The sequence below is a fragment of the Somniosus microcephalus genome, chromosome 4 (genome assembly GCF_052327205.1).
Source record: "Somniosus microcephalus isolate GS21.2 chromosome 4, FLI_Smic_1.0, whole genome shotgun sequence".
Lineage (NCBI taxonomy): Eukaryota > Metazoa > Chordata > Chondrichthyes > Squaliformes > Somniosidae > Somniosus > Somniosus microcephalus.
In genome coordinates, this window is record NC_140990.1 from 4,976,559 (window position 1) to 4,999,008 (window position 22,450).

Sequence of the window (22,450 nt, forward strand, 5' to 3'; positions counted from 1 at the left end):
CCAGAGGGATGCGCTTCAATGGGAGAGTTAGGGGCCCCTCATAATTTTGTACACCTCAATCAGGTCCCCCCTCAGCCTTCTCTGCTCCAAGGAAAACAACCCCAGCCTGTCCAGTCTCTCTTCATAGCTGAAGCGCTCCAGCCCAGGTAACATCCTGGTGAATCTCCTCTGCACCCTCTCCAATGCAATCACATCCCTCCTATAGTGTGGCGACCAGAACTACACACAGTATTCCAGCTGTGGCCTAACCAGCGTTTTGTACAGCTCCATCATAACCTCCCTGCTCTTATATTCTATGCCTCGGCTAGTGAAGGCAAGTATCCCATATGCCTTTTTAACCACCTTATCCACCTGTTCTGCTGCCTTCAGGGATCTATGTACATGCACACCAAGGTACCTCTGATCCTCTGTCTTTCCTAGGGTCTTACCATTCATTGTGTATTCCCTTGCCTTGTTAGTCCATCCAAAATGCATCACCTCACACTTTTCAGGGTTAAATTCCATTTGCCGCTGTTCCGCCCATCTGACCAACCCATCTAAATCGTCCTGTAGCCTGAGGCTTCCCGCCTCGCTATTTACCACCCCACCAATTTTCGTGTCATCTGCGAACTTACTGATCATACCTTTCACATTCACATCCAAATCACTAATGTAGACCACAAACCCCAAGGGACCCAGCACCGATCCCTGAGGTACCCCACTGGACACAGGCTTCCAGTCACAAAAACAACCTTCCACCATCACCCTCTGCCTTCTGCCACTAAGCCAGTTTTGGATCCAATGTGCCAAGGCACCCTGGATCCCATGGGCTCTTACCTTCCTGACCAGTCTCCTATGCGGGACTTTATCAAAAGCCTTACTGAAATCCATGTAAACCACATCCACTGCACTACCCTCATCCACACACCTAGTCACCCCCTCGAAAAATTCAATCAAATTGGTCAGATATGATCTTCCCTTGACAAGGCCATGCTGGCTATCTCTAATTAATCCCTGCCTCTCCAAGTGGAGACCAATTCTGTCCCTCAGAATTTTTTCCAATAATTTCCCTACCACTGATGTTAGGCTCACTGGCCTGTAATTCCCTGGTTTATCCCTACTACCCTTCTTGAATAATGGTACTATGTTAGCTGTTCTCCAGTCCTCTGGCACATCCCCTGTGGCCAGAGAGGTTCTGAAAATTTGTGTCAGAGCCCCTGCAATCTCCTCCTTTGCCTCACATAGTAGCCTGGGATACATCTCGTCCGGGCCTGGGGATTTATCCACTTTTAAGCCTGCTAAAACCGCTAGTACCTCCTCCCTCTCGATGCTAATATGTTCAAGTATATCACAGTCCCCCTGCCCGATTTCTATGTCCACATCGTCCATCTCCATAGTGAACGCAGATGCAAAAAATTCATTTAAAACCCCACCTACATCCTCTGGCTCTACACACAGTTTGCCACTTTGGTCCCTAATGGGCCCGACTCTTTCCCTAGTTATCCTCTTACCCTTAATATACTTATAAAACACCTTAGGATTTCCCTTTAATTTGCTCGCCAGTGTTATTTCATGGCCCCTCCTCGCTCTCCTAATTTCTTTTTTAAGTATCCCCCTGCACTTTTTATACTCCTCTAGGGCTTCCTCTGTCTTTAGTCCTTTGTATATGCCGAAAGCCCCCCTTTTTTTCCTAATCCATTCTCGTATATCCCTTGACATCCAAGGTTCCCTGGGCTTGTTGGTCCCACCCTTGACCTTAGGGGACTGGAGGGATGGGCTTCGATGGGAGAGTTAGGGGACTGGAGGGATGGGCTTCGATGGGAGAGTTAGGGGACTGGAGGGATGGGCTTCGATGGGAGAGTTAGGGGACTGGAGGAATGGGCTTCGATGGGAGAGTTAGGGGACTAGAGGGATGGGCTTCGATGGGAGAGTTAGGGGACTGGAGGGATGGGCTTCGATGGGAGAGTTAGGGGACTGGAGGGATGGGCTTCGATGGGAGAGTTAGGGGACTGGAGGAATGGGCTTCGATGGGAGAGTTAGGGGACTGGAGGGATGGGCTTCGATGGGAGAGTTAGGGGACTGGAGGATTGGGCTTCGATGGGAGAGTTAGGGGACTGGAGGGATGGGCTTCGATGGGAGAGTTAGGGGACTGGAGGAATGGGCTTCGATGGGAGAGTTAGGGGACTAGAGGGATGGGCTTCGATGGGAGAGTTAGGGGACTGGAGGGATGGGCTTCAATGGGAGAGTTAGGGGACTGGAGGATTGGGCTTCGATGGGAGAGTTAGGGGACTGGGGGGATTGGGCTTCGATGGGAGAGTTAGGGGACTATAGGGATGGGCTTCGATGGGAGAGTTAGGGGACTGGAGGAATGGGCTTCGATGGGAGAGTTAGGGGACTGGAGGATTGGGCTTCGATGGGAGAGTTAGGGGACTGGAGGAATGGGCTTCGATGGGAGAGTTAGGGGACTGGAGGATTGGGCTTCGATGGGAGAGTTAGGGGACTGGAGGATTGGGCTTCGATGGGAGAGTTAGGGGACTGGAGGATTGGGCTTCGATGGGAGAGTTAGGGGACTGGAGGATTGGGCTTCGATGGGAGAGTTAGGGGACTGGAGGGATGGGCTTCGATGGGAGAGTTAGGGGACTGGAGGATTGGGCTTCGATGGGAGAGTTAGGGGACTGGAGGGATGGGCTTCGATGGGAGAGTTAGGGGACTGGAGGGATGGGCTTCGATGGGAGAGTTAGGGGACTGGAGGGATGGGCTTCGATGGGAGAGTTAGGGGACTGGAGGGATGGGCTTCGATGGGAGTGTTCAGGGACTCGAGGGATGGGCTTCGATGGGAGAGTTAGGGGACTGGAGGGATGGGCTTCGATGGGAGAGTTAGGGGACTAGAGGGATGGGCTTCGATGGGAGAGTTAGGGGACTAGAGGGATGGGCTTCGATGGGAGAGTTAGGGGACTGGAGGGATGGGCTTCGATGGGAGAGTTAGGGGACTGGAGGGATGGGCTTCGATGGGAGAGTTAGGGGACTAGAGGGATGGGCTTCGATGGGAGAGTTAGGGGACTGGAGGGATGGGCTTCGATAGGATAGTTAGGGGACTGGAGGGATGGGCTTCGATGGGAGAGTTAGGGGACTGGAGGGATGGGCTTCGATGGGAGTGTTCAGGGACTCGAGGGATGGGCTTCGATGGGAGAGTTAGGGGACTGGAGGGATGGGCTTCGATGGGAGAGTTAGGGGACTAGAGGGATGGGCTTCGATGGGAGTGTTCAGGGACTCGAGGGATGGGCTTCGATGGGAGAGTTAGGGGACTGGAGGGATGGGCTTCGATGGGAGTGTTCAGGGACTCGAGGGATGGGCTTCGATGGGAGAGTTAGGGGACTGGAGGGATGGGCTTCAATGGGAGAATTAGGGGACTGGAGGATTGGGCTTCGATGGGAGAGTTAGGGGACTAGAGGGATGAGCTTCGATGGGAGAGTTAGGGGACTGGAGGGATGAGCTTCGATGGGAGAGTTAGGGGACTAGAGGGATGGGCTTCAATGGGAGAGTTAAGGGACTGGAGTGATGGGCTTCGATGGAAGAGTTAGGGTACTGGAGGGATGGGCTTCGATGGGAGAGTTAGGGTACTGGAGGGATGGGCTTCGATGGGAGAGTTAGGGTACTGGAGGGATGGGCTTCGATGGGAGAGTTAGGGGACTGGAGGGATGGGCTTCGATGGGAGAGTTAGGGGACTGGAGGGATTGGGCTTCGATGGGAGAGTTAGGGGACTGGAGGGATGGGCTTCGATGGGAGAGTTAGGGGACTGGAGGGATGGGCTTCGATGGGAGAGTTAGGGGACTAGAGGGATGGGCTTCGATGGGAGAGTTAGGGGACTGGAGGGATGGGCTTCGATGGGAGAGTTAGGGTACTGGAGGGATGGGCTTCGATGGGAGAGTTAGGGGACTGGAGGGATGGGCTTCGATGGGAGAGTTAGGGGACTGGAGGGATGGGCTTCGATGGGAGAGTTAGGGGACTGGAGGGATGGGCTTCGATGGGAGTGTTCAGGGACTCGAGGGATGGGCTTCGATGGGAGAGTTAGGGTACTGGAGGGATGGACTTCGATGGGAGAGTTAGTGGACTAGAGGGATGGGCTTCGATGGGAGAGTTAGGGTACTGGAGGGATGGACTTCGATGGGAGAGTTAGTGGACTAGAGGGATGGGCTTTGATGGGAGTGTTCAGGGACTCGAGGGATGGGCTTCGATGGTAGAGTTAGAGGACTAGAGAGATGGGCTTCATTGGGAGAGGTAGGGGGTCTGGAGTGATTACTAGATTAGCAGGAGGTGGTCTTTGATGGGGGATTGATGAGGGATGTGATTCAATGGATGATGTGCAGCCCCAGGTGGGGGGACCCCCAGGACCCGGTGCTGAAATTCTCTACACCTCCCGGGATTTCTAAACCCACTCCTGTTGTGATTTCAGCCGAGCTGGTGAAGAGCCCTGAAATACGCACCTTGGAAGTGGGACGGCGGGACGGTTCCCTCAACGATGGGACGACAACTCTAGTCTGCTTTGTGTCCGGCTTCTACCCTGGAGATGTTTACTTGACCTGGAGAGCCCAGGGCAGCGAGGTCACAAGCGGAAGGACCACCTTCCCGGTCACCCCAGACAGCAACGGGACGTTCCACGCCGTCACCCAGCTATCCGTCCCGTCGGAAGCCTGGGAGAGGGGCCAGAGCTACTCCTGTGTGGTGGGACACCGGTCCTCAAAAGAACTGGTAGAGCGGGTGCTCAGAAAGGAGCGAGGTAAAGGAGCCTCTGGTGAGGAGGGTGGAGTTTCTCCCGGTCCTCGCGTGCCGTGACTCGCTCACCAGTCGCTCCGTCGTTCTCTCCGAGTTGTCTCCTCAACCAGACCCAGGCAATCTCCAACTCATCCCAAACCCCAATGGCCCAAGTCTTCCCACTCTCCCACCGCCCCGTGTCCTCTCCAACCCTCCCCAGGCTCCGAGCTCCACTCACTACAAAACTCTTTCCCTGGCGATCACCTCCCTCCATATCCTCCCCGTGCCTTTCATGAGTGACCTCCTTCCTAAAAAGCCCCTGCGCCCTCCCATCACTCCTCCAACATCCTTCTCCTCGTCCCCCATTCCTTCTGCTCCACCAACGTAGGTTTCAGTTCCTTTTATTTTTTATTCATTCCTGGGAGGTGGGCGTCGCTGGCAAGGCCAGCATTTATTGCCCATCCCTGATTGCCTCTTGAGACGTGATGCGCTATCAATTACTCATAAAAGACGGAGAGTTAGGAGAGTAACTAAAGGCTTTTATTAGCAAAGAACAGAGCATGCCTCTCATGGTTGACTGGGTTCCAAGAAGGCAGGGGGCTGCAGGTCAATCACCTTTATACCTGGGCCTGTGGGTGGAGCCAGCCGAGACATGTTGAGGCATGCATAGGTACAACAGTGTGCAACAACAACAACAACAGTGAATAACAATAACAGTGGTTTACCACAAGAAGGTGGTGGTGAGCCGTCTTCTTGAACCGCTGCAGTCCTTGTGGCGAAGGTCCTGCTGTGGAGTATTTTAAACCAGCACTCGACACTAGGTTTTCAGATCGATAGTCAAGTTGTCTTTATTACACCGGTGGGGAGGCAGTCTGCTCTCTCTTAGCCAGACTTCTCCAACTTGTTACAGCAAGCACTACATTTTTATACATTCAAATAAGCATGGCAGCCTCGTGCACAATTCATTCCTGCAACCTGATTGGATCTTGGCCCCCATTGGACAGGTTGGGTGATTGGGCAGAAGCATGGCAGATGCAATATAACGTGGATAAATACGAGGTTATCCACTTTGGTGTCAAAAACAGGAAGGCAGATTATTATCTGAACGGCAATAGATTGGGAGAAGGGGAAGTGCAACGAGACCTGGGTGTCCTTGTGCACCAGTCGCTGAAGGTAAGCATGCAGGTGCAGCAGGCAGTTAAGAAGGCAAATGATATGTTGGCCTTCGTAGCGAGTGGGTTTGTGTACAGGAACAAGGATGTCTTGCTGCAGTTGTACAGGGCCTTGGTGAGGCCACATCTTGTGTATTGTGTGCAGTTTTGGTCGCCTTATCTGAGGAAGGATGTTCTTGCCATCGAAGGAGTGCAGTGAAGATTCACCAGGCTGATACCTGGGATGGCAGGAATGACGTATGAGGAGAGATTACGTTGATTGGGCTTGTACTCGCTGGAGTTTAGAAGAATGAGAGGGGATCTCATCGAAACTTATAAAATTCTAACAGGACTAGACAGACTAGATGCTGGAAGGATGTTCCCGATGGCGGGGGAGTCCAGAACCAGGGGTCACAGTCTAAGGATAAGGGGTAAGCCATTTTGAACAGATGTAAGAAGTCACACAACACCAGGTTATAGTCCAACAGCTTTATTTGAAATCACAAGCTTTCGGAGCGCTGCTCCTTCGTCAGGTGAAGTGGAGAGATGCATAAAGACACAGCATATATAGTCAGAGAATAATGCCAGATGTTTACAGGTAATCTTTCTAACTGCCATTTATCACACCTCGGCAGAGAGATAATCACAGCGATCAAAGGTGTGAATGGTGTCCAAACAGGTCAGTCAGGAAAACATTACATCAAAGAACAATGAGGTGGGGTCACAAGGGGTCAAATGTTGCAGATGCTGGGATCTGTATGAAAAACAAAAAACAGAGAATAAAACATTTTTTTTGCTGGAAATCACAGCAGGTCCGGCCGCATCTGTGTAGAGAGAACAAGCCAATGACGACTCGAGTCTGGGTGACCCTACGTCAGGTGGGGTTACATGTAGTGTGACATGAACCCAAGATCCCGGTTGAGGCCATCCTCATGAGTGCGGAACTTGGCTATCAGTTTCTGCTCGACGATTTTGCGTTGTGTCTCTCGAAGGCGGCCTAGATAATAAAGATCTTACGGGCAGTTGAAATTCTAGACACCCCGAGCTGGATTTTCATTGAGGAGTCGGGTAGGAGGCGGGGCTACTACTTTTGGGGTTGTAGACCCGCCTCCATCGAGTTGTGGCCAACCCACGTGATTTTCATTGATTGACCTTGTTGAGCCCGCCCAGCGGGGCTCAGCAGGCCAATTAGGGGCCACCCGGCAACAGGTGACGTCACAGACTGAAATTTCATCTGTCAAGAGGTTTTGACAGATGAAATATCAGCGTTTGACAGCTCTTTGAAGCTGTCAAACACTGACAATCTGTACTCTAAGTTAATTCCTTCCTCTCAGGATGATTTAGAGATCTCCCCGGAACAGAAAGCAGAGGCTGCAGCTTTTGACAGCTCGCGGCCATTCTGCTTTCTGTGCCAGTGAGATGAGGGACTCCCGAGACCTGAAGAAAGGAAGCCTGCATTAGTAAGTAGAGGTAAGTAAAGCTTATTTAAACACTTTACACACACCAAACACACTTACCTCTGCACTCATGCACCCATCACTCACCTGAACACCGGACATCTTGACCCCTTCAAGCCCTTCAGCCCGACGGCCCGCCTCGCTAACTTGCCGAGGTTTGGAGCCGTCGGGAAGCCCAAACTTCAGGGATAAAAATAGGGATTCAGCTAAAAACTGCCCGTTAACAGGCAGTTAATTGGCACTAATCCACTTCCCGCCTCGGGGAGGCGGCTCCCAGCACAGGTCGGGTACCCACCTCCTGTGAAACTGGCATGGAGGCGGGTTGGGGGCGGGATGGGTTCGTGCCCCCCGATTTCGCGATTTTTAACCCCCCGCACGCCTCCAATCCCGCCTCAACGGCCCGATGAAATTCGAGCCCGATGCCTCTACTTGTAAAGTCAAGGGGGGAAAAATTCGGTTGCTTTGCACCTAAGTGGGCGCTAATGGGGCGCAAAGCAACTAGCGCCCGGGCACGGCGATGTTTGCGCCGCTCGCGAAATTGACCAGACATTTTGCGGCGGTGCTAACCACTACCGCCACGAACTCCTGCACCCGGCAGATCGTGACGTCAGTCGAGCGTGCAACGCCCCGGTAGCGCCCCAGACCGGATATTGAGTGGCGCCCCCTGCCTTACCGCCTGCCGCTAGCAACGACAGGTTGAGGGGAGCGTTTTGCAGTCGGGAAGGGACTGGGGGAGCATTATTTAAAGGCGGCCACTTCCTGCCTTTTTTTGTCGGCGACATTTTTGCACCACGCATTCTGAGAGAGAGAGAGAGAGACTTCTGGAGAGATTCAACGCTGTGTGAAGGAGTTTTGGGTACTGAGCAGCACTTTGCAGGTTCATTTTGATTTGACCTTCCTTGCATCGATTTAGAAGAGACTGTGGGGGCTGCACTCTGAGCTCTTTCCCTGGGCCTCTCCATTGTTCTTTCCAGCAGATTCGATGTACAGGTCTCTCCAGGCCGAGATTCAAGGCTGCAATGAGCAGGGTGCGGATGGAGAGCAAGATCGACCCCCCCCTTTAAGAACTGGCCGGTGCCAGTGTGTCTGTGTTCCATTGCTGACTGACATCACCTGAGCTTCGCCAGCGCTCTGAGGTAGCGCCTCGCTCCTCGGCCTTAGCGCCTTAAGACAGGTGTGTAGCACCTGATTTAGCGCTCCAATCACCTCCAGGGGTGATAGAAGCCAAGTTTGCAGCCGGAGGCGATAATTATCACCCGGCGCTAAACTTTGCGCCCGGCCGATAATTGCGCCTCAAACGGAGCGATACCGAATTTCTCCCCCCAAGGATCCCGTATGCTTTTTTAACCGCTTTCTCAACCTGCCCTGCCACCTTCAAAGACTTGTGTGCGTACACCCCCCCCTCTCTGTTCCTGCACCCACTTTAAAATTGTACCCTTTAGCTTATATTGCCTCTCCTCATTCTTCCTACCAAAATGTATCACTTCACCCTTCTCTGAGTTAAACTGCATCTGCCACTTGTCTGCCCATTCCACCAGCCTGTCTCTGGCCACTTAAAGTCTGTTACTATCCTCCTCACTGTTTACTACATTTCTGAGTTTGGTGTCATCTACAAACTTTGAAATAATGCCCTGTATACCCAAGTCCAGGTCATTAGTATATATCAAAAACAGCAGTGGTCCCAATACAGACCCCTGGGGGACTCCACTGTACACTTCCCTCTAGTCTGAAAAACATCCGTTCACCACAACTCTCTGTTTTCTGTCTCTTAGCCAAATCATTGCTGTCATTGTCCCTTTAATCCCCCGGACTTAAATTTTGCTAACATGTGGCACTTTATCAAACGCCTTTTTGAAAGTCCATATATACGACATCTACCGCACTTCCCTCATCAACCCTCTCTGTTGTGTAAGGACACAATCCCTGGGACAGTCGAGCTTGTTACTGGCTCCTGAAGATTTCTGCCGCACTATTTTCAGTGTCTTTCCGCACCGACCCAGGCCCCCGAGCCACGTCTCTCCCCGTGTGTTGGCCACGGGCAGACGAGGTGAATGTTCCTCCCACACACTCCTCTGAAAAGATGGGGGGCTCCAACCATCCCCGCCCTCCCACGGTTAAATAACTCCTCACTTGGCGCTCCAGATAACCCTGAGCAGATTGCTGGATGTTAAGGGGGTTTCCAAGATGAGGGGTGAGGTAAGAAAACTACTAGGCCCTTGGTCTAAGTGTTAAACAAAGCTCTAATCAACTGTTTTACAACATGGAGGTCTAGTTGTGTCTTTCACTAGTTCCTGTTAAGAATGTCCTGCGCAAGCTGGGCCCGTGCCCGAGTATTTATACTCTCCCTGGACAGCGCCACCTGCAGGCCACTCAGTATTATTTCATAAGTCTTTCTTTCCTGAATGACTGATTCATATCAAGGAGCACGCTCAACTCTCAACCTCTGCTCCCCACAGGGCACTCGGTATTGAGCGGAGAGCTCGGGGACTGGGCCTGGCTGTGGATTCTCATCGCAGTCTGTGGGCTGATCGTCCACACAGTCATCATCCTGAGCGTTTCCCACGGCATCAGGACGTGCAGGCAAAAGAGAAAGGGTAGGTTCGGAGTGTGTGAGGGGGTTTAACGGGAATGAACCGGAGTAAATCACTGCGCAATTAGCGACCGATTACAGTCCGGTAATTACAGCGAGCGGTCCTACCTCACAAAGAACACACAGACAGACAGGTAGATCAGACCCCAGGTACACAGACAGGTAGATCAGACCCCAGGTACACAGACAGGTAGATCATACCCCAGGTACACAGACAGGTGGATCAGACCCCAGGTACACAGACAGGTAGATCAGACCCCAGGTACACAGACAGGTAGATCAGACCCCAGGTACACAGACAGGTAGATCAGACCCCAGGTACAGAGACAGGTAGATCAGACCCCAGGTACACAGACAGGTAGATCAGACCCCAGGTACACAGACAGGTAGATCAGACCCCAGGTACACAGACAGGTAGATCAGACCCCAGGTACACAGACAGGTAGATCAGACCCCAGGTACACAGACAGGTGGATCAGACCCCAGGTACACAGACAGGTAGATCAGACCCCAGGTACACAGACAGGTGGATCAGACCCCAGGTACACAGACAGGTAGATCAGACCCCAGGAACACAGACAGGTAGATCAGACCTCAGGTACACAGACAGGTAGATCAGACCCCAGGAACACAGACAGGTAGATCAGACCCCAGGTACACAGACAGGTGGATCAGACCCCAGGTACACAGACAGGTAGATCAGACCCCAGGTACACAGACAGGTAGATCAGAGCCCAGGTACACAGACAGGTAGATCAGACCCCAGGTACACAGACAGGTAGATCAGACCCCAGGTACACAGACAGGTAGATCAGACCCCAGGTACACAGACAGGTGGATCAGACCCCAGGTACAGAGACAGGTGGATCAGACCCCAGGTACAGAGACAGGTGGATCAGACCCCAGGTACACAGACAGGTAGATCAGACCCCAGGTACACAGACATGTAGATCAGACCCCAGGTACACAGACAGGTAGATCAGACTCCAGGTACACAGACAGGTAGATCAGACCCCAGGAACACAGACAGGTAGATCAGACCTCAGGTACACAGACAGGTAGATCAGACCCCAGGTACACAGACAGGTAGATCAGACCCCAGGTACACAGAAAGGTAGATCAGACCCCAGGTACACAGAAAGGTAGATCAGACCCCAGGTACACAGACAGGTAGATCAGACCCCAGGTACACAGACAGGTAGATCAGACCCCAGGTACAGAGACAGGTAGATCAGACCCCAGGTACACAGACAGGTAGATCAGACCCCAGGTACAGAGACAGGTGGATCAGACCCCAGGTACACAGACAGGTAGATCAGACCCCAGGTACACAGACAGGTAGATCAGACCCCAGGTACACAGACAGGTAGATCAGACCCCAGGTACACAGACAGGTGGATCAGACCCCAGGTACACAGACAGGTGGATCAGACCCCAGGTACACAGACAGGTGGATCAGACCCCAGGTACACAGACAGGTAGATCAGACCCCAGGTACACAGACAGGTTGATCAGACCCCAGGTACACAGACAGGTGGATCAGAGCCCAGGTACACAGACAGGTAGATCAGACCCCAGGTACACAGACAGGTAGATCAGACCCCAGGTACACAGACAGGTAGATCAGACCCCAGGTACACAGACAGGTAGATCAGACCCCAGGAACACAGACAGGTAGATCAGACCTCAGGTACACAGACAGGTAGATCAGACCCCAGGTACACAGACAGGTAGATCAGACCCCAGGTACACAGACAGGTAGATCAGACCCCAGGTACACAGACAGGTGGATCAGACCCCAGGTACACAGACAGGTAGATCAGACCCCAGGTACACAGACAGGTAGATCAGACCCCAGGTACACAGACAGGTAGATCAGACCCCAGGTACACAGACAGGTAGATCAGACCCCAGGTACACAGACAGGTAGATCAGACACCAGGTACACAGACAGGTTGATCAGACCCCAGGTACACAGACAGGTGGATCAGACCCCAGGTACACAGACAGGTAGATCAAGGCCATTTGGACTGATCTCAGTATGAGGTTCCTAATATACTGACGCTATATTTTTTACCTCTTCTCTTCCCTCACCTGCAGGCAGTTACCGGATGCAAAGAAACAGTCTCTGGCCAGAGGGTGGACTTCAAATGGATACCATCCCATCCCTGGATCGGAAGAGGTAGGCTCAGATTTCAATGTCCAGCTCACACCAGCAGAAAGGGAGGGGCGGAGTCACACTGATCAGCAGAAAGGGAGGGTCCGCCTCTCACTGACCAGCAGAAAGGGAGGGGCCGAGTCTGTCCAACCAGCAGAACAGAAGGGGGCGAGACTCATACCTCACAGATTTTGTGCAAAGATTGAATTGGATGATGTAGGGTGCCCTCTGCTGGTGACTACAGTGTTCAGTGGGGACACTGCTGTGAATTGTTTGGGTGATGTAGGGTGGCTCTGCTGGTTTCTACAGTGTTCAGTGGGGACACTGCTGTGAACAGTTTGGGTGATGTATGGTGCCTTCTGCTGGTGTCTACAGTGTTCAGTGGGGACACTGCTGTGAATAGTTTCGGTGATGTAGGGTGCCCTCTGCTGGTGTCTACAGTGTTCAATGGGGACACTACTGTGAATAGTCAAGGTGATGTAGGATGCCCTCTGCTGGTGTCTACAGTGTTCAGTGGGGACACTGCTTTGAACATTTTGGGTGATGTAGGGTGCCCTCTGCTGGTTTGTAGCAGTTTTCAGTGGGGACACTGCTGTGAACAGTTTGGGTGTCGTGGTGTGCTCTCTGCTGGTGTCTACAGTGTCCAGTGAATACACTGCTTTGAATAATTTGGGTGATGTAGGTTGCCCTCTGCTGGTGTCTACAGTGTTCAATGGGGACACTGTTGTGAATAGTCATGGTGATGTAGGATACACTCTGCTGGTGTCTACAGTGTTCAGTAGGGACACTGCTCTGAACAGTTTGGGTGATATAGGTTGCCCTCTGCTGGTGTCTACCGTGTTCAGTGGGGACACTGCTGTGAATAGCTTGGGTGATGTAGGGTGCCTCTGCTGGTGTCCACAGTGTTCAGTGGGGACACTGCTTTGAACAGTTTGGGTGATGTAGGTTGCCTCTGCTGGTGTCTACAGTATTCAGTGGTGACACTGCTTTGAACAGTTTGGTTCATGGAAGTTGCCCTCTGCTGGTGTCTGCAGTGTTGAGTGGGAACACTACTGTGAATAGTTTGGGTGATGTAGGGTGCCCTCTGCTGATATCTACAGTGTTCAGTGGGGACACTGCTGTGAGTGGTTTGGGTGGTGCAGTTTGCCCTCTGTTGGTATCTACAGTGTTCAGTGGAGAAACTGCTGTGAACAGTTTGGGTGCTGTAGGATGTCTCTGCTGGTGTCTACAGTGTTCAATGGGGACACTGCTGTGAATGGTTTGGGTGGTGTAGGACACCCTCTGCTGGTGTCTACAGTGCTCAGTGGGGAAGCTGCTGTGAATAGTCAGGGTGATGTAGGTTGCGCTCTGCTGGTGTCTACTATTTTCAGTAGGGAAGCTGCTGTGAAAGGTTAGGGTGATGTAGGTGCCCTCTGCTGGTGTCTACAGTGTTCAGTGGGGACACTGCTGTGAAAAGTTAGGGTGATGTAGGTGCCCTCTGCTGGTGTCTACAGTGTTCAGTGGGGACAAAGGTTTGAACAGTTTCGGTGTTCATAGAATCATAGAAAGTTACAGCACGGAAGGAGGCCATTTCGGCCCATTGGCCATGATGTAGGGTGCGCTCTGCTGGTGTCTACGGTGTTCAGTGGGGACTCTGCTGTGGATAGTTTGGGTCATGTGGGGTGCCCTCTCCTGGTGTCTACAGTGTTCAGTGGGAAAACTACTGTGAATAGTCAGTGATGTTGGTTGCCCTCTGCTGGTGTCTACAGTGTTCAATGGGGCCACTGTTGTGAATAGTCAGTGTGATGTAGGATACCCTCTGCTGGTGTCTACAGTGTTCATTGCGCCACTGCTCTGAACAGTTTGGGTGATTGGGTGATGTAGGTTGCCCTCTGCTGGTGTGTACAGTGTTCAGTGGGGACACTGCTGTGAACAGTTTGGGTGATGTAGGGTGCCTCTGCTGGTGTCTACAGTGTTCAGTGGGGACACAGCTGTGGACAGTTTGGGTGATGTATGGTGCCTCTGCTGGTGTCTACAGTGTTCAGTGGGGACACTGCTTGAACAGTTTGTTTCATGTAGGTTGCCCTCTGCTGGTGTCTACAGTGTTCATTGCGCCACTGCTCTGAACAGTTTGGGTGATGTAGGTTGCCCTTTGGTGGTGTGTACAATGTTCAGTGGGGACACTTCTCTGAACAGTTTGGGTGATGTAGGTTGCCCTCTGCTGGTGTGTACAGTGTTCAGTGGGGACACTGCTGTGAACAGTTTGGGTGATGTAGGGTGCCTCTGCTGGTGTCTACAGTATTCAGTGGGGACACTGCTGTGAATAGTCAGGGTGATGTAGGTTGCCCTCTGCTGGTGTCTACAGTGTTCAATGGGAACACTTTTGAGAATAGTCAGGGTGATGTAGCATACATTCTGCTGGTGTCTACAGTGTTCAGTGGGGACACTGCTCTGAACAGTTTGGGTGATGTAGGTTGCCCTCTGCTGGTGTCTACAGTGTTCAGTGGGGACACTGCTGTGAATAGTTTGGGTGATGTAACGTACCTCTGCTGGTTTCTACAGTGTTCAGTGGGGACACTGCTTGAACAGTTTGGTTCATGTAGGTTTCCCTCTGCTGGTGTCTACAGTGTTGAGTGGGAACACTACTGTGAATAGTTTGGGTGATGTAGGGTGCCATCTGCTGATATACAGAGTGTTCAGTGGGGACACTGCTGTGAGTGGCTTGGGTGGTGTAGGGTGCCCTCTGCTGGTATCTACAGTGTTGCGTGGGGACATTGCTGTGTGTACAGATTTGGTGATGTAAGGTGCCTCTGCTGGTGTCTACAGTGTTCAGTGGGGACACTGCTGTGAATGGTTTTGTGGTGTAGGACGCCCTCTGCTGGTGTCTACAGTGTTCAGTGGGGACACTGCTGTTAAAAATCAGGGTGATGTAGGTTGCGCTCTGCTGGTGTCTACAGTGTTCAGTAGGGAAGCTGCTGTGAAAAGTTTGGTGGTGTAGGTGCCCTCTGCTGGTGTCTACAGTGTTCAGTGGGGACAAAGGTTTGAACAGTTTCGGTGTTCATAGAATCATAGAAAGTTACAGCACGGAAGGAGGCCGTTTCGGCCCATTGGCCGTGATGTAGTGTGCCCTCTGTTGGTGTCTACGGTGTTCAGTGGAGACTCTGCTGTGGATAGTTTGGGTCATGTGGGGTGCCCTCTGCTGGTGTCTACAGTGTTCAGTGGGAACACTGCTTTGAACAGTTTGGGTGATGTAGGGTACCTCTGCTGGTGTCTACAGTGTTCAATGGGGACACTGTTGTGAATAGTCAGGGTGATGTAGGATACCCTCTGCTGGTGTGTACAGTGTTCAGCGGGGACACTGCTGTGAACAGTTTGAAAGATGTATGGTGCCTCTGCTGGTGTCCACAGTGTTCAGTGGGAAAACTGCTTTGAACAGTTTGGGTGATGTAGGGTACCTCTGCTGGTGTCTACAGTGTTCAATGGGGACACTGCTGTGAATGGTTTGGGTGGTGTAGGACGCCCTCTTTTGGTGTCTACAGTGTTCAGTGGGGACATTGCTGTGGACAGTTTGGGTGATGTATGGTGCCTCTGCTGGTGTCTACAGTGCTCAGTCGGGACACTGCTTTGAACAGTTTGGGTGATGTAGGTTGCCCTCTGCTGGTTTCTACACTGTTCAGAGGGGACGCTGCTGTGAATAGTCAGGGTGATGTAGGTTGCGCTCTGCTGGTGTGTACTGTGTTCAGTGGGGAAGCTGCTGTGAAAAGTTAGGGTGATGTAGGTGCCCTCTGCTGGTGTCTACAGTGTTCAGTGGGGACAAAGGTTTGAACAGTTTCGGTGATCATAGAATCATAGAAAGTTACAGCACGGAAGGAGGCCATTTCGGCCCATTGGCCATGATGTAGGGTGCGCTCTGCTGGTGTCTAGGATGTTCAGTGGGGACTCTGCTGTGAATAGTTTGGGCAATGTGGGGTGCCCTCTCCTGGTGTCTACAGTGTTCGGTGGGAAAACTACTGTGAATAGTCAGTGATGTTGGTTGCCCTCTGCTGGTGTCTACAGTGTTCAATGGGGCCACTGTTGTGAATAGTCAGTGTGATGTAGGATACCCTCTGCTGGTGTCTAGTGTTCATTGCGCCACTGCTCTGAACAGTTTGGGTGGTGTAGGTTGCCCTCTGCTGGTGTGTACAGTGTTCAGTGGGGACACTGCTGCGAACAGTTTGGGTGACGTAGGGTACCTCTGCTGGTGTCTACAGTGTTCAGTGGGGACACAGCTGTGGACAGTTTGGGTGATGTATGGTGCCTCTGCTGGTGTCTACAGTGTTCAGTGGGGACACTGCAGTGAATAGCTTGGGTGATGTAGGGTGACCTCTGCTGGTGTCTACAGTGTTCAGTGGGGACATTGCTGTGAATAGTTTGGGTGATGTAAGGTACCTCTGCTGGTTTCTACAGTGTTCAGTGGGGATATTGCTTGAACAGTTTGGTTCATGTAGGTTGCCCTCTGCTGGTGTCTACAGTGTTGAGTGGGAGCACTACTGTGAATAGTTTGCGTTACGTAGGGTGCCCTCTGCTGATATATAGTGTTCAGTGGGGACACTGCTGTGAGTGGTTTTGGTGGTGTAGGGTGCCCTCTGCTGGTATCTACAGTGTTCAGTGGGAACACTACTGTGAATAGTCAGTGATGTTGGTTGCCCTCTGCTGGTGTGTACAGTGTTCAGTGGGGACACTTCTCTGAACAGTTTGGGTGATGTAGGTTGCCCTCTGCTGGTGTGTACAGTGTTCAGTGGGGACACTGCTGTGAACAGTTTGGGTGATGTAGGGTGCCTCTGCTGGTGTCTACAGTATTCAGTGGGGACACTGCTGTGAATAGTCAGGGTGATGTAGGTTGCCCTCTGCTGGTGTCTACAGTGTTCAATGGGAACACTTTTGCGAATCGTCAGGGTGATGTAGCATACATTCTGCTGGTGTCTACAGTGTTCAGTGGGGACACTGCTCTGAACAGTTTGGGTGATGTAGGTTGCCCTCTGCTGGTGTGTACAGTGTTCAGTGGGGACACTGCTGTGAACAGTTTGGCTGATGTAGGGTGCCTCTGCTGGTGTCTACAGTGTTCAGTGGGGACACTGCTGTGAATAGTTTGGGTGATGTAACGTACCTCTGCTGGTTTCTACAGTGTTCAGTGGGGCACTGCTTGAAGTTTGATTCATGTAGGTTTCCCTCTGCTGGTGTCTACAGTGTTGAGTGGGAACACTACTGTGAATAGTTTGGGTGATGTAGGGTGCCCTCTGCTGATATACAGAGTGTTCAGTGGGGACACTGCTGTGAGTGGTTTGGGTGGTGTAGGGTGCCCTCTGCTGGTATCTACAGTGTTGCGTGGGGACATTGCTGTGTGTACAGATTTGGTGATGTAAGGTGCCTCTGCTGGTGTCTACAGTGTTCAGTGGGGACACTGCTGTGAATGGTTTTGTGGTGTAGGACGCCCTCTGCTGGTGTCTACAGTGTTCAGTGGGGACACTGCTGTGAATAGTCAGGGTGATGTAGGTGCCCTCTGCTGGTGTCTACAGTGTTCAGTGGGGACAAAGGTTTGAACTGTTTCGGTGTTCATAGAATCATAGAAAGTTACAGCACGGAAGGAGGCCATTTCGGCCCATTGGCCGTGATGTAGTGTGCCCTCTGCTGGTGTCTACGGTGTTCAGTGGGGACACTGCTGTGAACAGTTTGGGAGATGTATGGTGCCTCTGCTGGTGTCCACAGTATTCAGTGGGGACACTGCTGAGATTAGCTTGGGTGATGTAGTGTGACCTCTGCTGGTGACTACAGTGTTCAATGGGGACACTGCTGTGAATGGTTTGGGTGGTGTAGGACGCCCTCTGCTGGTGTCTACAGTGTTCAGTGTGGACATTGCTGTAGACAGTTTGGGTGATGTATGGTGCCTCTGCTGGTGTCTACAGTGCTCAGTCGGGACACTGCTGTGAATAGTTTGGGTGATGTAGGTTGCCCTCTGCTGGTGTCTACACTGTTCAGTGGGGACGCTGCTGTGAATAGGCAGGGTGATGTAGGTTGCGCTCTGCTGGTGTGTACTGTGTTCAGTCGGGAAGCTGCTGTGAAAAGTTAGGGTGATGTAGGTGCCCTCTGCTGGTGCCTACAGTGTTCAGTGGGGACAAAGGTTTGAACAGTTTCGGTGATCATAGAATCATAGAAAGTTACAGCACGGAAGGAGGCCATTTCGGCCCATTGGCCGTGATGTAGGGTGCGCTCTGCTGGTGTCTAGGGTGTTCAGTGGGGACTCTGCTGTGAATAGTTTGGGCAATGTGGGGTACCCTCTCCTGGTGTCTACAGTGTTCAGTGGGAACACTACTGTGAATAGTCAGTGATGTTGGTTGCCCTCTGCTGGTGTCTACAGTGCTCATTGCGCCACTGCTCTGAACAGTTTGGGTGATGTTGGTTGCCCTCTGCTGGTGTGTACAGTGTTCAGTGGGGACACTGCTGTGAATAGTTTGGGTGATGTAAGGTACCTCTGCTGGTTTCTACAGTGTTCAGTGGGGGAGAGCAGCAGCAGCGGAGGTGAGCCCGGTATAAAAACCGGCGCCAAGGCAGAGGCCCGACCAGTTCGGGGGAGAGCAGCAGCAGCGGAGGTGAGCCCGGTATAAAAACCGGCGCCAAGGCAGAGGCCCGACCAGTTCGGGGGAGAGCAGCAGCAGCGGAGGTGAGCCCGGTATAAAAACCGGCGCCAAGGCAGAGGCCCGACCAGTTCGGGGGAGAGCAGCAGCAGCGGAGGTGAGCCCGGTATAAAAACCGGCGCCAAGGCAGAGGCCCGACCAGTTCGGGGGAGAGCAGCAGCAGCGGAGGTGAGCCCGGTATAAAAACCGGCGCCAAGGCAGAGGCCCGACCAGTTCGGGGGAGAGCAGCAGCAGCGGAGGTGAGCCCGGTATAAAAACCGGCGCCAAGGCAGAGGCCCGACCAGTTCGGGGGAGAGCAGCAGCAGCGGAGGTGAGCCCGGTATAAAAACCGGCGCCAAGGCAGAGGCCCGACCAGTTCGGGGGAGAGCAGCAGCAGCGGAGGTGAGCCCGGTATAAAAACCGGCGCCAAGGCAGAGGCCCGACCAGTTCGGGGGAGAGCAGCAGCAGCGGAGGTGAGCCCGGTATAAAAACCGGCGCCAAGGCAGAGGCCCGACCAGTTCGGGGGAGAGCAGCAGCAGCGGAGGTGAGCCCGGTATAAAAACCGGCGCCAAGGCAGAGGCCCGACCAAATCAACAGCAGAGGAGCGAGGTAAAAAGTAATCCAAGTGTGACGTCACCAGGGAGCAGGTAAGTGATTGGTTGGTGAGTATTTCTCTCTTTTCAATACAAGCTTGAATTCTGTGGTGTTACACTTCTGTGGTGTAGTGGGGACAGTTGGTAAATAAAGCGCCCTAGAGTATACCTGTAACTGGGGTATTGAATAAATTTTTTAATTAATTAAAGGAGTAAGTCATGGGAGGAGAGCTCAGACCCGTGTTCTGCTCCTCTTGCTCCATGTGGGAAATCAGGGAAGCTGCCAGTGTCCCTGACGACCATGTGTGCGGGAAATGCATCCAGCTGCAGCTACTTGCAGACCGCATTGCGGCGCTCGAGCTGCAGGTGGATGAATTTTGGAGCATGCGCGATGCTGAGAGGCTCGTGGATAGCACGTTTAGCGAGTTGTTCACACCTCAGGGCAGGGCGGCACAGGGGGTGACCATCAGGCGGAGCAACAAAGGCAGGCAGGTAGTGCAGGGAACCCCTGCGGGCATCCCCCTTTCAAACAAGTATACCGCTTTGGATACTGTTGAGGGGGATGACTCACCAGGGGAAGGCAGCAGCAGCCAACTTCCTGGCACTGGGGGTGCTCCTGCTGCCCAGGAAGGGGGGAAAAAGAGTGGGAGAGCAATAGTGGTAGGTGATTCTATAGTAAGGGGAACAGATAGGTGTTTCTGTGGCCGTAGACGTGAATCCAGGATGGTTTGTTGCCTCCCTGGTGCCAGGGTCAAGGATGTCACTGAGCGGCTGCAGGGCATTCTGGAGGGGGAGGGTGAACAGGCAATGGTCGTGGTCCACATTGGTACCAACGACATAGGTAAAAAGAGGGATGAGGTCCTGCATCAAGAATTTAGGGAGCTAGGTAACAGATTAAAGAGCAGGACCTCAAAGGTTGTAATCTCTGGATTACTCCCAGTGCCACGTGCTAGTAAGTATAGGAATGGGAGGATAGAGCAGATGAATGCGTGGCTAAAGAGTTGGTGTAGGGGGGAGGGTTTTACTTTCCTGGATCACTGGGCCTGCTTCTGGGAAAGGTGGGACTTGTACAAGTCGGACGGGTTGCACCTGAACCAGAGCGGGACAAATATCCTTGCGGGGAGGTTTGCTAGCACTGTCGGGGGGGGTTTAAACTAACTTGGCAGGGGGATGGGATACAGAGGGGAGCTGAAATAGGGGGGGATGTGCTGCCAATTATAGAGAAAAAAACAAGTCAGCTTGGTAGACAGGGCAAATATATAAGGGCAAGGCTGGATGGCATCTATTTTAATGCAAGGAGTCTTGCGAATAAGGTGGATGAACTGAAGGTGTTGATAAACACATGGGAGTATGATATTGTTGCTATCACGGAGACATGGTTGAGGGAAGGGCAAGACTGGCAGCTCAATATTCCGGGGTACAGAATCTTCAGGCGAGACAGAGGGGGAGGTATAAGAGGAGGGGGTGTCGCAATATTAATTAAGGAGTCAATTACTGCAGTAAGGAGGGATGATATATTAGCAGGGTCCTCTAATGAGGCCATATGGGTGGAGCTTAAAAACAAAAAGGGGGCAAGCACTTTGCTGGGAGTGTACTATAGGCCTCCAAACAGTCAGGGGGAGATAGAGGAACAGATATGTAGGCAAATCTCAGAGAAATGTGCAAATAATAGGGTAATAATAATGGGGGATTTCAACTTCCCCAATATTAACTGGGATAGTCAGAGTGTGAAAGGCTCAGAGGGTGTAGAATTCTTAAAGTGCATCCAGGAGAGCTTTTTGAGCCAGCATGTAGAAAGTCCTACAAGAGAGGGGGCGGTACTGGACCTAATTCTCGGGAATGTGGCCGGCCAAGTGGAAAAAGTGCTAGTAGGTGAGCACTTTGGTGATAGTGACCATAATATGGTAAGATTTAAGGTGGCCATGGAAAAGGACAGGGATGGGCCGGAAATAAAGGTTCTAAATTGGGGGAAGGCCGATTTTAATAGGATAAGGCAGGATCTGGCCAAAATGGACTGGGATCAGCTACTTGTAGGAAAATCCGCATCGGAGCAATGGGAGGCTTTCAGAAGGGAGATTGAGAACATACAATGGCAACATGTTCCCGTAAAGGTCAAGGGTGGTTCCAAAAACCACAGGGAACCTTGGATGTCAGGGGATATACGGGAATGGATTAGGAAAAAAAGGAGGGCTTTTGGTAGATACAAAAGGCTAAAGACGGAGGAAGCCCTAGAGGAGTACAAAAAGTGCAGGGGGATACTTAAAAAAGAAATTAGGAGATCAAGGAGGGGCCATGAAATAACACTGGCAAGCAAAATAAAGGAAAATCCGAAGATGTTTTATAAGTATATTAAGGGTAAGAGGATAACTAGGGAAAAAATAGGGCCCATTAGGGACAAAAGTGGCAATCTGTGTGTGGAGCCGGAAGATGTAGGAGGGGTTCTGAATGAATTTTTTGCGTCTGTTTTCACTATGGAGAAGGACGATGTAGACATAAAAATAGGGCGGGGGGACTGTGATATGCTCGAACATATTAACATCGAGCGGGGGGAGGTATTGGCGGTTTTAGCTGGCCTAAAAATGGATAAATCCCCAGGCCCGGATGAAATGTATCCCAGGCTGCTGTGTGAGGCAAAGGAGGAGATTGCGGGGGCTCTAACACATATATTCAGGACCTCTCTGGCCACAGGGGATGTGCCAGAGGACTGGAGAACCGCTAATGTAGTACCATTATTCAAGAAGGGTAGTAGGGAAAAACCGGGGAACTACAGGCCAGTGAGCCTAACATCAGTGGTAGGAAAATTATTGGAAAAAATCCTGAGGGACAAAATGTGTCTCCACTTGGAGAGGCAAGGATTAATCAGGGATAGTCAACATGGCTTTGTCAAGGGAAGATCATGTCTGACTAATTTGATTGAATTTTTTGAGGGGGTGACTAGGTGTGTGGATGAGGGTAACGCAGTGGATGTGGTATACATGGATTTCAGTAAGGCCTTCGATAAAGTCCCGCACAGGAGACTGGTCAAGAAGGTAAGAGCCCATGGAATCCAGGGTGCCTTGGCACATTGGATACAAAACTGGCTTAGTGGCAGAAGGCAGAGGGTGATGGTCGAAGGTTGTTTTTGTGACTGGAAGCCTGTGG

At 52.0% G+C, this 22,450-nt stretch overlaps 1 protein-coding gene across 1 annotated transcript in view; it reads left to right on the forward strand.

Annotated features, from left to right (window-relative positions):
• LOC147118205 (uncharacterized) overlaps positions 1-22,450 on the forward strand; it is a 78,950-nt gene that overhangs the window by 22,344 nt on the left and 34,156 nt on the right. The window contains exons 13-15 of the mRNA XM_085984299.1: positions 4,433-4,771; positions 9,796-9,933; positions 12,030-12,111. Of these exons, the coding sequence (XP_085840425.1) occupies positions 4,433-4,771; positions 9,796-9,933; positions 12,030-12,111 (559 nt within the window). The remainder of the gene's footprint in view (positions 1-4,432; positions 4,772-9,795; positions 9,934-12,029; positions 12,112-22,450) is intronic.